This window comes from Haemaphysalis longicornis, unplaced genomic scaffold (assembly GCF_048455015.1).
Source record: "Haemaphysalis longicornis isolate Haplotype H1 unplaced genomic scaffold, Haemaphysalis longicornis Haplotype H1 scaffold_1, whole genome shotgun sequence".
Taxonomy (NCBI): domain Eukaryota; kingdom Metazoa; phylum Arthropoda; class Arachnida; order Ixodida; family Ixodidae; genus Haemaphysalis; species Haemaphysalis longicornis.
This window is the reverse complement of record NW_027526203.1, coordinates 320148165-320164450: the sequence shown is the minus strand read 5'-3', so window position 1 is coordinate 320164450 and position 16286 is coordinate 320148165. Positions and strand designations below refer to the sequence as shown.

The following is a 16286-nucleotide window of genomic DNA, read 5'->3' as shown; positions in this document are numbered from 1 at the left end:
GGCTGGGGCTGCACGACGCGGCCCATGTACCTTCGATGATTGCGCCGAGGACGAGACGGTGCGAAACGGGACCAAAATGGGGATGTCGCCACATCCTCCAGCAAATATATTACGCTGCGGCAGCACAAAGAGGAGACGATCCATGGGCGGGGGTAAAGCGATCTATATGAGTCGATCTATGTACAAGCGGCCATAGCACTCCCAGCTAGGCTGCGTGCTGCCCACTCCTTGGACGTCGTCGGCGATAGCTGAACATGGCGCTACGCGACACTTAAAGGGACCCTGCAACACTTTTTCCAATTTTTTATGAAGTCTGAAACGTTTGCAGAACGTAGTCACCCAACACACCCAGTACTTAGATTAGGAGGTCGCAAAGTACCTCAGCCAAAAATTACTGCTCTGTGCCCATCTGATAACTTGTAAACTCGCTCAAAAGATTTTTCTGTTTTTTCCAATCTTGACGTTCTTCGACGGCTCGAATTACGTCACTAAGACCATGTAGCGCCTGTTGGCGGTTTTGCTTCAGTTGCAGCAATGAACGCTTTTCGGCAGCAACTGAAAAAAAAAAGCCACAAAAACAACGCAGAAATGGAAGGCGTATCTGGTGCAACGAGTAAATCACGCAGTGCAGCTCCGTGCTGGCGATAACTATAGCTTTCACAGCGGTTCCAGACGCGAAGGAAAGAGTGAAAGCATTTATCGACCGTTTAAAACTTCTTTTCCTTCTCGTGACTATATACAAAAGGCACGGCCCTTCAAAGTTTCAAGCGCCGCCGAAGCTCGGCTGAGGCTGACCGATCAAAAGTCACTGACTTTTGCTGGTTCGGCTGTCGTCCCAGCCGGTGATTCGTTAAATCAGGTTCACCTGTTCACCTTTCCCCTGCCCGCGAACACCTAGGCAGGAAACTAAACTGGTGCAATGCTGATTGCACGATTCCAGTGATATGAATTATTTAGCATTTGTTTTGGGATTAGTCAGCGACTGTACGGTCGTCAGGAAAAAATGAAAGGAACATTAAATTTGTCTAAAGTACTCATTGAAGTTGTTTGTGTTGCACAGAAATGTAGCTTTTCAATCGTTGGTTACTCAGTCTCGGTCGCCGTTGTCGCCGCTATTCATTACGATGACTGTTTACTTCCTGTAGTATAGAATTATTATCTTTTTTTTTTGCAGTGACAAACGAGTATGGTGGTAATGCCACCGTGACATCTTGCAGCACTGATGACGCTAAGGAGATCGCTCCAGTTCAGGCACTTTCCATGTGAGTACCCCAAATAGTTTTAGTATGTACACATACATGCCCTTCTCGATTATTTCCCACACGGGACGTTCTAAGCCACCATTCGTATGCGACAGAGCAGTGCTCTGTCTTTTAGGTCTTCTTGTCTGCGTGGGAACCGCTATCGAATGGCAGTCTCCAACTGAAGTCCAGGGCGTGGGAAGGAAACCAGGTTGGAACTTGATATATTCAACCAATTACACAAAGAACAGTCAGAATACTTTTAGAAAATGTACTCATAACTTGTGACTAAACCGGGTGTTCAAACGTTCGGTGCATTTGGAGTGAAAAAATAAACATTCTCATTTGGAAGCAGTTCACTTGGGTGATTTCGGTAAATTATGTTTTGTCGTGCTATTAGAAGACAATATTTAACAAAGATGCGGACCGCGACGTATTTATCGCGACAAAAAAGCGATTCTTTTGGTCTTGCCGGACAAATTTTCAGTACTTTAGTATAAACCGTGTCAGAAGCAAAACATTCACTATTATGTTGGTGGTGTTGGTACTAAGTAATAAAGTTAGAGAACACCGGAGACAGAATTAACACGTCTCATTACCTCTTCTTTCATCGCCATTAAATTATTCTCGGCGTCTGCACTGACTCTCCCTGTACCAGCTCATCAAGTTTCCAGACCCACACGAAACAATGTCGTTTTAGAAGAAAAAGTCAGCACTTCATCATGATTCTGTTGGTGCGACAGTGAGCCGGACAAGTTACAGATGGCTTACGGGGGTCTTGATTACCGTTTTTGGATTGGTGCAAAACACGCCGATATTTTGGATGACTTCAGGCGGAAAGCACACAACAAGGTTACAGGAAAGTAATTAGAATATTTACTGCAATTAGTGGTATAATTAATTCCTCATAGGACCTCAATGTCCTAGCCTGCAGTTTTGCATGTCTGCAACATGTAACGTATTACTTAAGATAAAATGAGGGTAATTTTTTTGACCTTGGGTTAGTTTAGTCCTTACCTTAACTTCGTTTCTCTAACGTTTACCAGGTACGGTCGTGCACGTCCTACGGGTGTTCTCTGCTATAGCTAATACGAAGTTCCTGCTACGCACCGAGTTTAAGCCGCAAAATGAAGCTCTTCGGTTTATTTGTGGCCTAAAAGTACTTATGACCTTCTGGGTGGTACTCGGACATGGCTACATCATTATTCCACTGGGATATTTTCGTAAGTATACTTCCAAGCTGTGACTGATGTGCATTTTTTCATGCAGCTTCTCTGTATTCTGAATATAGGTGAGCTCTGTCCACCCGAATACCGGTCGATCCCCCTTCCTTTCCTATTTAAATAACAAAACAATAACGCTATGCTTAAACGCGTTCGTCGGCTTTCCACTGACGTGGGGCATAAATTTATCAATATCTTGATACAATTAATTCTTCTTCGCGAAACGGACATCGAGCTATCGTTATTACCAGTGAAACCGGTGGCCTGTTACACGCGCGTGTGTAGGCCTCATGCACTGCCCAGGTGGCGTTGCACGGCAGGAGGCCAGACAGACCTCCGGGTAATACTTCCGGGTAGTACAAAGCTGCGGGGTTCCCATAGAATCCCGTGTTGACAGAAGCAAAGTGAGCTCGGTACCCCCGATTGTTTTGTGACATGGTTCCAGCCCATCCCCGGCGCGTCCGATCGCTTCCGGCGGTCACTTTGGCGCAAGGGAAAAAGGCTTTGCAGCGCTAAATACGTTTACAGCATCGAGGAAACTGCTGGGATGGTTACGGCGCTCTGCCAATCGCAGGTTTACCGATGGTGGTATGAAGTTAAATTTGAAGCGAGAGCTTGTTCTTCAAAGGAATACAATTGGTGACAAGGACTTGTCAACAACCGCCGATCAAAAAAAAAAAAAAAAAAAAAAAAAAAAGGAGCAACGCAATCGGCGACGATCGTGCGTAAAATTCGGCGAGTCCGGCGGACCGCACGCTCGTGAGCTGCGGTGCGCCGCGCTTTTGCGGACCTATGAACTTATGCGCGCACTTTCATTAAACACTGCTGTTTTGCCCCGCCGTTACGAATCCGTGGTGCAGCGCTAGCTTACCTTTTTATTGTATCGTGGCTCAGTGGCAAAAGGAAGCGGGAGTCAGAAGCGCGAAATCTGTTTTGTGATTCCGAAAGTGGGGGCCGTAGAACAAAGCAGTCGGACGAACTGAGTGGCGTTTCTGTTTCCTTGTTTGCATTTACTTTATATTTAATTACGCTCTTTCGTCATCTATTCCCATTTCGCTGTTAATAGACTATAACAGGGGTCTTCAATGTTTTTCGGTGGAGAGCCGAGTTGCGTGATACTGGCACGGCGGGAGGGCGGACGGAAAATCGCTTGGAAGGGGGGGGGGGGGGGGGGGGGCTTTGAAGTCATAGAAAAAAATTCAGCAAATCGCCAATAATATATGACAATAGTTGACAGTAATCTTTACAATAAATATGCTTAGTTGACAAAATTGACAATATGCTTAGTTTTTCTACCTAAAGATTAATTTGCGAAATTAATTTAAGGGTTTTCACTTATAATAAACATATTATTTGCAACCGGGAAGTTTTGAAAATAGGCACTTGAGTTCGTATTACACGTATTACCGGAGTTGCAGAAAAAACGTATTTCTCTTTTTCTCCTAGACGCCGTTTTTGCAATGGCCCCGATGACGGAACGATTCACCTTCCAGTTCATCACGAATGCATTCCTGAGTGTGACGATGTTTTTCTTTCTGAGGTACAAACTTTTTTTCTCTTTAAAAGACTCATTTTGATATTTATTAGAGTAGGAATAGCTGTATAATGTTTTCGCTATGCTTCCAGTGGGTTCCTTCTGGCCTACCTTGGACTGGAATCGCAAGATGCCCTTGAGAAGCGGAGTGTGTTTATTGTTTACATTGCTCGAGCATCACGCAGATATGTTAGGTGAGTATCACACGCTATAGGCGGCTCAGCAGTGAAGCTTCGAATCGAGGATATCTGGTAGGCAACGCTTAGTTTTTCTTACGCGTCAATATGAGCAAGTGGGTATGATAAATATTGTTTTAGGTCCCTGCCCAGTTAACTACGTTGTGAATATAGTCCGCCCGAGATCTACACTCCCTTTTGTGATTTACGAGCACTGCAATTGGGAGCACACAGTAATCCCACAGCATGCGTGCCTAAAATAGCCTTGGTCACTGCCAACAATAAACCTATCACATCTCGTACACCTCGAACAATTAAAGTTTCACGACATGCACGTTAATCTCTTGCACACGTTTTGTAAGTTCACGGTTCTATAATATCGAAATTGTTTTGCATAGCAACACTTTACACGCGTGAATTTGTGGCAAACGACAGAATCCGTAAACACAGCTTTATGTATATGCCTGTGTCTGTTTGTCTTTGTATTGGCTTGCATGTGTACGTGCGTGCGTGTGTCTGTCTTCGTGTGCGCGTGCATTGTCAAGTGACCGAGTATTGAGACCCTCCTCCGCAGGCTGATGGCACCAGCCATGGTCCTCATTCTCGTGGCCCTCCTCCTGCCGCTGCTCGCCTACGGTCCTGCGGCTGACGATGCGTACAAGCAGTACATCCAAGGTTGCTACCACAAGTGGTGGTCCGTGTTGCTTCAGACAAACAACTTCGATGTCTCCGAGCACGTGGTGAGGGATGCTGGCAAACTACCTCGCGGTCAACGTATACGCCTCCTTTTCATTCGATGCATAACTGAAACACTGAGACAGGGTCAGCAGAGTTTCCGTAACTTCAAATTTTAATATTGAGGTTGTTTCTCTTGCTTTCGCTTGCAGTGCCTGCCACATCTCTGGTACATAAATGCGGATCTCCAGATATTCCTGATCATCACGTTTCCCCTAGCGCTGCTGCTTACAAGGTAAGGTAACGCGCTTGCCGAGTTTCAAGCGTGGGACATCTTCTTCTCTTCTCTCGTAGAAATGCAAAGCAAGAAAGCTTACCAGTGGCAAAAACAAAGCATAATGATCCCAAAGAGCAATGACTGTAAAAGAGCGCGTGTAGCAGCAAAGGTATGTGCAGAGATTGATAACGACCGCACAACGTCTGTAATATATAAACGGTTCTTCCGACGCAGTCGGCGGATTAGAGCATTTACGATTATTTGCATTTCCAATGCAGGATGCTCTTGACGAGGACCCTCATGCGAATTTGTGCTCGTCGGTGAGGTGAATCTGGGGCTAATTATTTAAATATAGTCAGGCTGACAGCAGACCTTGAACCAATGCTGTTGGGAATAGAAGCGAGCACTGTACTGCTGCTGACAGCACGTTGGACGCTTGCTTGCCTTCACAATTACTTCTGACTGACTGTGGGGTGACCTTCTTGCATTAAAATGCGAAAAATTACAGCAGCCAGAAAGCCAAGCAACACGGCCGCTACTGCAACATTTGAATTGCTGGCATGATATCGCCGTGGTAGAAATTCCCACCATGTGACACGTCGGCACGCTGACAAATGGTTGCGATGTTTGAATTTGCCGCTTGCTGGGTATGATACACTGGCATGTGGGCAGGCACGCTTGCGTAACAGTGCCCGTTCATATAGACAGCTGTTGCCGCAACATGTTCACGAATCGAAAAGAACGATCGAGTTATCAAAGGAATCGTTATGCTCGCGGCTTAACATCAACCCTGAGTGTTGCCCGCATTAGGCGGACGCCGGAAGGCCCCCGGTCAGTTCTACAGTCCACTCCCGTTAATACAAAGTCCACGGGGACCGCAAAACTCTTCGAATTAACCGAAGTTCCAATTAAACTGAAACAGCATCGCCACTAGTCCGCAACACGTCTCCCTTCTTGGTTTTGTTCAGAATCTCGACTTCCGTAGGCAGTTCGAGCGACGACACGTTCCGAAGCGTACGACACGGTCCTAAATCCGAAGCCTGAAGCGTCTACCACGCAAAGAGCTCACACGGAGCTGTGCGCAACAAAGCAGGTTGAGGACCTGAATATAAAGCGAGGAGAACGCTCGCGCGACTCTCAGCTGACCTACCGCTTTACGACCGTGCCCTGCCTCAGTTGCGATGGCGCCGACACAGCACGGCGGTGTTGTGGCGCTTAAAAATTTTGAATTTTATCGAGATATGACGGTCACCTTGATGCTTTTTATTCGAAATTACTTGCAATTAACCGATATACGGAGTTTTGGCTTCAAATTATCGAGAGATTTGTTCAATTAAATTATATGTAAAATTGCCCAGACCAGAACAATTCCGATTAACCGAAAATTTCAATTAAGCGACTTCGAATCATCGAGAGTCGGCTGTATAAGCTGTGACGTACATATGCACTATAGCTGGCCGTGAGCGCTGCGTTGAGACGCAACCGGTGGTAAAGGGTTTCAAGCTTACGTGGAATCCGTCTGGTAGCCTCATTCTGAGTCCAGGGTCTATATGGTGCAGGAAAGGGTGCCGAGTTTCAGGACAAGACCAGAGGCGGTTTCGCTCCGCTAAGGCAAGCTCCTTCGCTAGCGCCGCGGCCTTGAACTCTTACCGCCATCACCTCGGTCTAACTGCAAACCCCTATTGCGATAATTGTGGATTGCCCGAAACAGTAGAGCACGTCCTTCTAGAGTGTCCGGCATACATCCAAGAAAGAACTCACCTCGCAGAAAAGATTGAGTGCCTCAACAACGCATCTATATCTTTGAAAGGTCTCCTTGGACCCTGGCCCTCTCCATCGTCCCAGAGAAAAGTGTTGGTTGCTTTATTTGACTATTTACGCGGAATCGGCCTCGCAGAGACAATTTAGAACTTTACGTGTCAGATCGTGTGGACTTTTATGTCACCACGCAAAGCTTCGTGTTCACTTTTCTTTTAATCTCTTCTTTTCCCATCTTTCTTCTGCCCTACTTCTTTTAGGGCCTTTACTCCCTTCTCCCCATCCCCGCAGAGTAGCATGCAGGCGGGAACATGCCGGCAAACCTCTCTGCTTTCATCTAATAAAGAGCTCTCTCTCTCTCTCTCTATAGCTGGCCGGGATATACGCTTTACTTGGTAGAGGAAATAAATAAAACGTTTCTATTTCGAAATTCTACATCACTGAGTGCCTTCGTTTTTCAGACAAAAAATCTGCCACTGAGTTTGATCTGGTATGATCGGGCATTGATCCCAGATCACACCAGACTTTGTGTGATTGGAGGACCCATCATCACACAAACAATTGACTACGTGTGGCTCATTTGGGATGAAACCGAAGCGATACCATTGTGGTTACTCACGTATCCGCTGGGACCCCGAAGACGTGAGGGTCCCTTAACGTCGGCCTGACCCATCATCGTCATCACCAACAGCCTACTAGGTCCACTGAAGGACGAAGGCCTCTCCCATTGACCTCCAACCGCTCCTGTCCTGCGCTGCTCGAGTCCATTCATTGCCTCCGAATTTGTTTATTTCTTCCCTGCATCGAGTTATTGGCCTTCCCCTTCTTCTAGTCCCGTCTCTTGGTAGCCGCTCTGTTACCCTGGCGGTCCGGTTGCCATTTCGTTTAACTACGTGGCCAGACGAAGTCAATTTTTTTCTTTACTTGAACTATAATATTCTATACTTGAGTTTGTTCCCTGACCCAGGAAGCGCGTTTCCTGCACCGAAGTGTTACTCCTATCATTCATTGTTCCATGGTTGATTGCGCCGACCTAAATTTGTTTTCCAGTTGTTTAGTAAGACGCCAATTTTCCGCTCCATATGTCATCACTGGCAAGACGCATTTGTTGAATATTCTTCTCTTAAGTGATAGACGCGTAGCTTACCTTTCATTATTTGGGAGTACTTGCCGAGTGCACCATAGCCCATACCTATTCTGCATTGGATTTCTTTCTCGTGGTTGGAATCAGCCCTGACAACCTGGCCGAGGCAGTTATAATCTACTCGTTCTATCGTTTCGTTACATATGCTGAACATTGCACTTTCGATTTATTAATTTAGATAATTACTTTAGATTCGTCCATATTTATACTTAACCCAATGACCCTGCTTTCTGTATTTATTTCCTCAAGCATTTTTTGCAGGTGCCTGTAGACTTGCTTAGCAAGATTAAGTCGTCTGCAAACCTCAAATGGCGAAAGTATTCTCTGTTTATCCACAATCCCGTGTTTTCCCAGTGAAGCTTCCTGAATACCCACTCCAGACAAGCCGTGAACAGTTTTGGCGAGATGGTGTCTCCCTGTCAAACGCCATTCCGGATCGGGAATTTGTACGTTTGACTCTGGGGTATTATCCTGCCCGTACGTCATTTATATATGTCGTGTAGGAGTGTTATGTGGGTATTCTCTATTCCGTAGTCTTCCAATGCATCCAGCACCACTGCGGTGCTTACTGAATCAAACGCTTTTTTCGTAGCCAATAAATTCGATGCAAAGGGGCTCGTAATACTCTACGGACTTTTCTATTACTTGATTGATGACATGGAGGTGATCCAGTGCAGAGTATCCTTTTTCTGAACCCGGCCTGTTCCCTGGGTTGTTGAAAATCTAGGCTGTCGGGGTCGCAGTCAACTATTACCTGGGCAAACAGCTTGTAAACAACTGACAGTAGGCTGATTGGTCTGTAATTCTTAAAGACTTTGTTATCTCCCTTACCCGCTGCGGTGGCTCAGCGACTAAGGCGCTGTGCTGCTGAGCACGAGGACGCGGGTTCGATTCCCTGCCGCGGCGGCCACTTTTCTGGTGGAGGCGAAAAGCGATAACGCCCGTGTGTACGAGATTTCAGCGCACGTTAAAGATCCCCAAGTGCTCAAAATTAATCCGGAGCCCTCCACTACGCAGCGCCTCATCGCCTGCGTTGCGTCGGCACGTTAAACCCTACAATCAATCAGTTATGTGAAACGGAAATATGTTGGCGTTTTTCCAGGCTATGGGTATTTCTAAAGTCCTTAAGCATTCTGACAATAGTTTAGCAAGCTTTTCCAGAGCAGTATCTCCATCCTCTTTTAGAAGTTCCATGATTATGCCATCCTAGCCTGCAGCGTTTCCTCTTTTCATGCCCTTGAGCACCTTTTCTACTTTCTCTTAGTTACTAGCGCAACATCACAAGCTAAGCTTGTAGGTACAGTAGTTTTCCCTGGTCCAACGTTGCTGGCATATAGCCTTGTGTAAAATTGTTCCACTACTTTTATCATTTCGTCCATATTGCGCGTTATGTGGGTCCCTTACTTTTCAACAGTTTTATTCTCTGTCTTTATAGATTCAGCCTTTCTTTAAATCTAGCCATGCTATCATCACTGCTCCGAATCTTGCCTAGCACCTCAACGTCCTACACATTACTTGGGTTCTCACTTCGAATGAAGTCAATTTCGTTTTTTTTTTTTTTTTACCGTTCCGACCTTTCCATACCCATTTCCTATTCTTTCGTTTTCAGAAGAATGTGTTCATTAACCTCGGGTATTTTCTTTCCGCAAATCCCCCCAGTGTGCCTCCTCGACTGTTGCAACTGCCTATTCCAAAATTCCCCCTCACCCTTCTCCCATTTGCTTCTCACCTACTTTTGCGTTAAAGTTTGCCATCAAAATCGTGAACTGTGTTGTTACCGACCCTGCCAAGATAAGAGGACAAGTAATAGCAAAATACTGGCGTATGTGACGCAAGCTACAGTAGTATCAAGTGAACGGCCGCGACAGAGCTATTTAACTCGCCTGTCACTCCATGTGGCGCGTCCTGGCGCAACTCGCCCGTTCTTGGAAAGCGTGACGTGTCCGAAGCTTCTCAGCAGGCGCTCCTTCAGGCAGTCCTAATCTCAACATCTGCCTAAAACCCACGCACATTTTCATCCCCGCAGCAGCTGCTGTGCATATGAGGGGCCGGCCCACGCGAGGCGCACTCTTTGCACGCTTTTGAATGACCACACTGCCGCTCACGCCTTTGTCTCGTTTCGTCTGTTCGTTTCAAGCTAAGAAAAAGCGGGAGTGCGCTACCACTTAAGCTACCACTTTCTTTCTGTCTTTTTAAATTCTTCAATTGTTTCAATGACCTACCGCAGTCTCCCCTTGCTTTCCCAGGCTTTCTTGGCTGCCAACCCTTATTTCTGTCTTAGTTCAACGAGCCCCTCATTTCCCATTCTGATTCGCTACATGCATAGCGAGGGCCTCTGTTCTGGCAGTCTTGGTGCCATAAGAAGCTTAAGAGGGTTCAACGCTGGTCGACCCCTCTTGACATGTCGCAGACAATCGAGTCACGACCCGGGGGTTAAAAAGAAGGTCCCCTTCACCCCGAGTAGTCCGAGTGGTGCTGGCTACCACCTCCAAGCGCGGGAAACAAAAAAAAAATACCTTAACACAAATACCCGAGAAAATGGAGAGGAAACAGCCCCGCCGGTAGCGTAGTGGTCACCGCACCAGACGAATATTCTGGAGGTCATGGGTTCGGACCCCCCCCGGCGGGCATTTTTTTCTCCACTTTCTTTCTGTCTTTCGAAATTCTTCATCTGTTTCAATGACCTACCGCCCGCACTCTCCCCTTTGCTTTCCGAGGCGTTCTTGACTGCCAACCCTTATTTCTGTACTATAATATATATATATATATATATATATATATATATATATATATATATATAGTATATATATATATATATATATATATATATATATATATATAGAGAGAGAGAGAGAGAGAGATGAGAGAGAGAGAGAGAGAGAGAGAGAGAGAAAGAGAGAGAGAGAGACTTATGCGCCGAATGCTGGGTTTTCGGAGGTGCGACGTACATACAGGACGAAATATTCGGGAAAAAGAGCTCTTGTGAGCTGTGTCGCTGGAAATGGTTAATTGGCGACATTTTCGAGATATACAATCAGTGCCGTTCAGTTGCGGCAGAAGCAACAGTTCAGCCGAAAACCGACATATTTACATTTGTAGAAACATTTAATTTACAGGTTCCATAGGTTGGCAGGCGCACTCACGACTGAACTCACACACCCACTACTCACCACTCGCCACTCAGGAGTAAGTGGCGAGTGAGCCTTACCACCGTTTCCGGCCTACGAGTGCGAATGTGAGTAAGTGCAAACGCAACTCGTGGTGAGCCCTGCTCACCACTACCGGGGGCAAGTGCACTCACCGCCTGTGAGTGCTGAGCCTCGCTCAGCACTCACGAGTGGCGAGTGCACTCGCGCTACTTGCGCGACGCGTGGCGCTTACCGCTTTGAGCAGCACTTAGGCGTTTGTACTTGCTGTTGGCTATTCGTCGCAAGCGCCGCTCGCTAGGATGGTTGCTGCTGGCGCTATCTACACGTAAGCACAGGCGCGATTGCATTTAGCTTCGGGAATGTCGTCACTGCGCTCCTGTTATGGAGCTTCACTGATAATTTTCAGTATAGAGACTCATGCAGGAACTGCTCCGCACACTCACACCGAATGATGTTTCGGGCTCGTAGCGTTCTGTGGCGGAATTAGTGCCGGTAAAGTCATCGCAACAAAGCGAATGCACCAGCTGTCAATGTATGGTCTGTTCTAAAGTACAAATTGTGAGTGCCCGTACTCGTTGGAAACGGCGTCGCAGATTTTTACGGATTCGCGCATGAGAATCGCGAAACGGTTCGGATGGGCGAATTGCGTGTTGTATCTCTATGCATGTTGTGGAAAAAGTAATTCCTTTTCGATGCCTTGGCGTCTTGAACGTATCAGTATTTGTCAGAACGTGTTACGACAGCACTCTGTTATGGTACTTCGCTTTCACGTGGACCGGGCGTCACAGATCCATCTACATACGGTGCTTGCTTTGAATTATGTGATTTGCGGCTGCCCGTTTGACGCACCTGAAAACTTCAGGGTTGGTGTTTGATATCCAAACTCACCAAAATTTTTATGTTGCCCTATGTTGCACGTATGCGCTATTGATTCGTATACGCCAATGTGCGTACCTTTCGCAGCGTGCAGCAAACGAAGTAGGTCGCCTTCACAAGGACCTGACATAGCATCTGTCATTATGACTCACCGACTGCGCCCCTTCGTTTAGTTCCCTGTCTCCCGCTGAAGCTGGCGTATGCGTTCGTGCAGACTGAAAAAAATCGAAAATCGTACCTTATGTCTGACTCTACCTACGCCTTATCGAATCGGGAGTACGAATCACTATTGTTTCGTGCAGTTTATAAAATATATATTTCATATCCTCAGATCGCAAAAGGTTAAATACGCTCTGCTCACGCTGATATGTTGTCATCAACTGTCATTTACCGCTACCGTTGTGAAATTGCATGCACAATTTGAAATTGAGACCCAAGCTACCGCATTTTGCTTTTTCACTCTGTCCGTGAACTGTCCTCAACCAGCTGTGAACTGTCCGTGAACTGTCCTCAACTGTCCTCAAAGCGAAATTTCTTGCGCTGTTTTATTTTGGTAAGCCTCAGCATGACCACTTACGACGGTACACAAGGATCTACTTGGGTCCGTTATCTCTGCTGCGCCGCCTGATTCCGGCAGTCGCATCGACCGTTAGCGAGCTACGACAACAAGGCGAGCCCTTAAAGTGTTCTGCACTTAAAATGTTTGTTTGATTGATCTGCGAAACGTGTGCACGCGTTCGTGCTACCAGTGTCACTGTGAGGTGCCACTTTATCGTCGTTATTACCGTTTCAAAAGCAACAAAGTTGCGCGCTTGTGTCCGTTCGCCCTCGCGTTGGTTCGTGCTCAGAGCTTTGCAGTCGAAACTGGTCAGGGCTTGGTACTAGGAAAATACTCAATGATCCCGCCTTTGGAATAGAAAAGAGATTGAAACTGCTCGGTACGGGACAATCTTAGCAGCGTCGCAAAAAAGAAAAAAAAAAACGAGTTTAGTAGCTTCGCTTGTTAGTGCACTGCGCGCGACGAGTTTAGTATCCCCCCCCCCCCTTGTTTATTTTATTAGTGGGTCCCTTGTTTTGACCGCAGCATATACTTCGCATTACACGCTGTTTTTTTTTTTTGTTTTTGTTTTTTTCCGCGACCGCCCACCGAAGACGCGCTACAAAATCCTTACCTTTATTGGCTCAGTAAGGGCGAATACGTATTTCCGGGATTCATAAATATTGTTTCCCGCTACGTTCGCGTTTCCGCCGTGTATTAGCAATTTTACTGTGTCCATTGCTATGAAGGGTGCGAACTGGAAACACTAAATGTCGCTGCTCAACGCGGTAAAGACAAGTTCATTGATTGTGGCGTCATGCGCATTTTTGTATTGTTGCGTGCACAATCGGAAAGCACTAACGCTGCTGTAGTTGTGAATTTATAATAAATTTAAATAAATTCCAATGTCATTTCTACGTTTTTCGATATGTTCAAGACGCTTCTGTCGCTATACGAAGTTGTCAAAGTTATGTCGCATTTGTAGTGCATGCGGCTAGGCGATGAAATGCGTTCCGAAATTTCTCTTTCCGAAGGTTACCGCACACTTTTATTAAACTACATTATATTACTCACGATGTGAGCATAAGTTGGTTTTCCGCAATTTTCGGCCTGACTGCAAAAATGGGATGTGTGCCTGTGTGGGAGAAACGATTTATTGAAGTTCTGTTTCTAGCGACGGACGCTCCTCATTTGCGTTACAGGTGGGCGTCATGGGCGGTTGAATCGCAGGCTTCCCGCGACTCGAGACCTCGCTGACCGCTGTGGCTTCACCGACTACACAAAGCGAGCCGCTGGGGTTTTTAGTGAGCAGGTCCCGGAGCAGCGCCCGCTCCGGTGGTTTCAGGGCGCCGTTGTGTATATATATGAGTTTTGCCCGGAATGGAATTGGAATGGAATTACATGTATTTTCCCCAAAATGGAGCACTTTTTCGTCAACGAGGTGTTTTTTGTTCAAATATGCAAAAATATGCAATAGAATGAACCACCCCAAGTTCAAACATTATCAAGCCACAGCCTCAAATTTAACAATAAGGCAGTATTTTCTAAATCGCTTTGCTAATTACAAGCACGGTACATTTATGAGAAACACGCCTACTGCACTTCTGTCTGAAGTTTGCCTCGATTCTTCTCGTACCCGCGGCTCTATGCTATTGGTATCCGTCGTATGGAACCCCTCCGCCTCTTGTCTTATAATTTTATTTTACCTCGGCGGCATCTCCGTGCCGGCGCCTGCTGTTTCCCCACCCTTCGCTTCTGTTGTGTTTTGCTTCTTTCGCTATCAGCGACTCAGCCACACATTCGCTTGTTCACTGCAAGCTTTCGCATACGAGCTTGTGCGCCGTCTCATCTCGCCCCCCTCCCCCCTCCCCTTCCTCCATCCCCCCTCAACCGTTTTTCAATTTCAATACTGTCTCCCCTGCCTAGACACACGGACGCCTTTGCCCGAAACTGTGTGGACGAAGGTCTGCAGGTCAGCGCAGCACGCAGTCGTACACGCTGAATTGTGCGCCCTCTCCCTCCATACAGAGGGAGAGAATGAGAATAAACTTTAGAAAAGATTGGTGGCATTAGTTCGGGAAACTAGCCGAAGTAGGCGAGGACACGTAAACATACCTGCGGCCGCGGCCGCGGCGTCGCCTGCCCGAGCCATGAAGCGACGGTCCGCGCCGAAGAATACCCGCGTTCGCTTTTTTCTAGAGAGCTGGTGCAAGATCAGCGAACAATTGGAGTCGCCAACGAACCCCTCCCCTGCAGCTAGAAGAAGCTCTCCATCGCTTGAGCACTCGCTCGAGAGAGTTGGCTAGAGACGGCCATCCCCTTGACATCATTCCAGGAGGTGACGCAATACTACAGGCTAGCCCGGCTGACGCTTCCCCCTGCACACCCCTCTCTCAGCAAGAAAGAGGAGCGCTACTGGCGTCTCCTGCAAACAAACACCTTTCCCCATCCTACCAAGCTGCACTTTATCTGGCCTACGCAATACCACCCGCAGTGTCGATTCTGCAAAGCACCCTGCACTCTATACCACATGGTGTGGGAGTGCCAGCTCAACCCCTCAGTTTCCGCGATTTCTAACCCCTCGGCTGAGCAGTGGGAATGAGAACTGGCCAGCTCGACCGCCGAAGAACAGCTTCGGCTGATTCACCGGGCTGAGACGGCTGGACGCTCCAACGGGGTCCTGGACTGAGGAAACCGACCACTTGGCTCTTTTTCTTTAATAAAGTTTACTCTCTCTCTCTCTCTCTCGCTCGTGCAACCAATGAAACTTCACGTGGGGCTTTGCCGATGTTTGTTTACCCGTGTTAGCTGAGACAATCAGTAACCACGCCAGACGCCTGGCGCCTGTGGTGGTGAAGGGGTCCGGGTGGAGACGCAGCCGTGCCGGCGCCTCTTGGCGGCTATAGAGAAGCCCAACGGTTCATTTAGGAGCTCGCTCATGCTGTAAATTCTAGAAGAAACTTTCCCTTCGGTTTTCTGTGCGACCACCCCCTCCTTATTTTGTAGCCTTCTATTGGAAATAAAAAAAATTGCGCAGCATGCACTAGTGTTGTAAGGCGGGAGAAACAGCAGAGCTGGCGGCCCCTCTCCTTCCGTCGGACACCCGGCTGTTGCACCTCGCACGGATTTACCAACCTGCCGCTGAATGTTGACCATGACTGGCAGGGCCGCATCGTTTTGTCTGCAGGCTTTCACACCTCTCCCAAAGTGGAAGACGTTAGCACATGCAGAACCCGCGAAAATCGGTTTCGCGAACTCGGCGTCTGTAGCGAGAATTCGTCGTCTGTGCTCCCCGCTTCACACGCTAACACACGTGAACTGGCGAGGAGAACAGCACGTGAGAGATCCCAGCATGAACGCTGCGCAGAGTGCTCTCGAAGGTCGAGCTGGCCGGCGCCGGGTGCTCCTCACGAGGCACACGCTCACGTGCGCTCCGTATGCTTCCCTGGTATTTTGTTCTGGTAACGCCGGATGGCGAAACGGAAAGCTTAAACAGCTCTGCTGTTAATAGCGCTTTTATTTCGAGGTGCTCGAAAATATTCCTTAGCTCTTTACTAAGACATGCCTCAGAGCCAATGTGAAGCTACTCTGGTAAAACACCAAAATTATTTTTTCGCGTCCTGTATTGGTCTCGAAGTGGCCGCATTGGTGATTTCTACAAAATGGAATGAACCATGTATTTTACAAAACATGAA

The 16286-nt window shown here is 47.3% G+C and overlaps 1 protein-coding gene across 2 annotated transcripts in view; it reads left to right on the top strand.

Annotated features, from left to right (window-relative positions):
• The window catches only part of LOC144151386 (nose resistant to fluoxetine protein 6-like), an 87470-nt gene that overhangs the window by 11212 nt on the left and 59972 nt on the right, over positions 1-16286 (top strand). For both annotated transcript variants that reach the window (XM_077682437.1, XM_077682428.1), the window contains 7 exons: positions 1175-1262; positions 1358-1452; positions 2288-2464; positions 3911-4004; positions 4091-4192; positions 4749-4914; positions 5062-5144. In XM_077682437.1, the coding sequence (XP_077538563.1) occupies positions 1175-1262; positions 1358-1452; positions 2288-2464; positions 3911-4004; positions 4091-4192; positions 4749-4914; positions 5062-5144 (805 nt within the window). The remainder of the gene's footprint in view (positions 1-1174; positions 1263-1357; positions 1453-2287; positions 2465-3910; positions 4005-4090; positions 4193-4748; positions 4915-5061; positions 5145-16286) is intronic.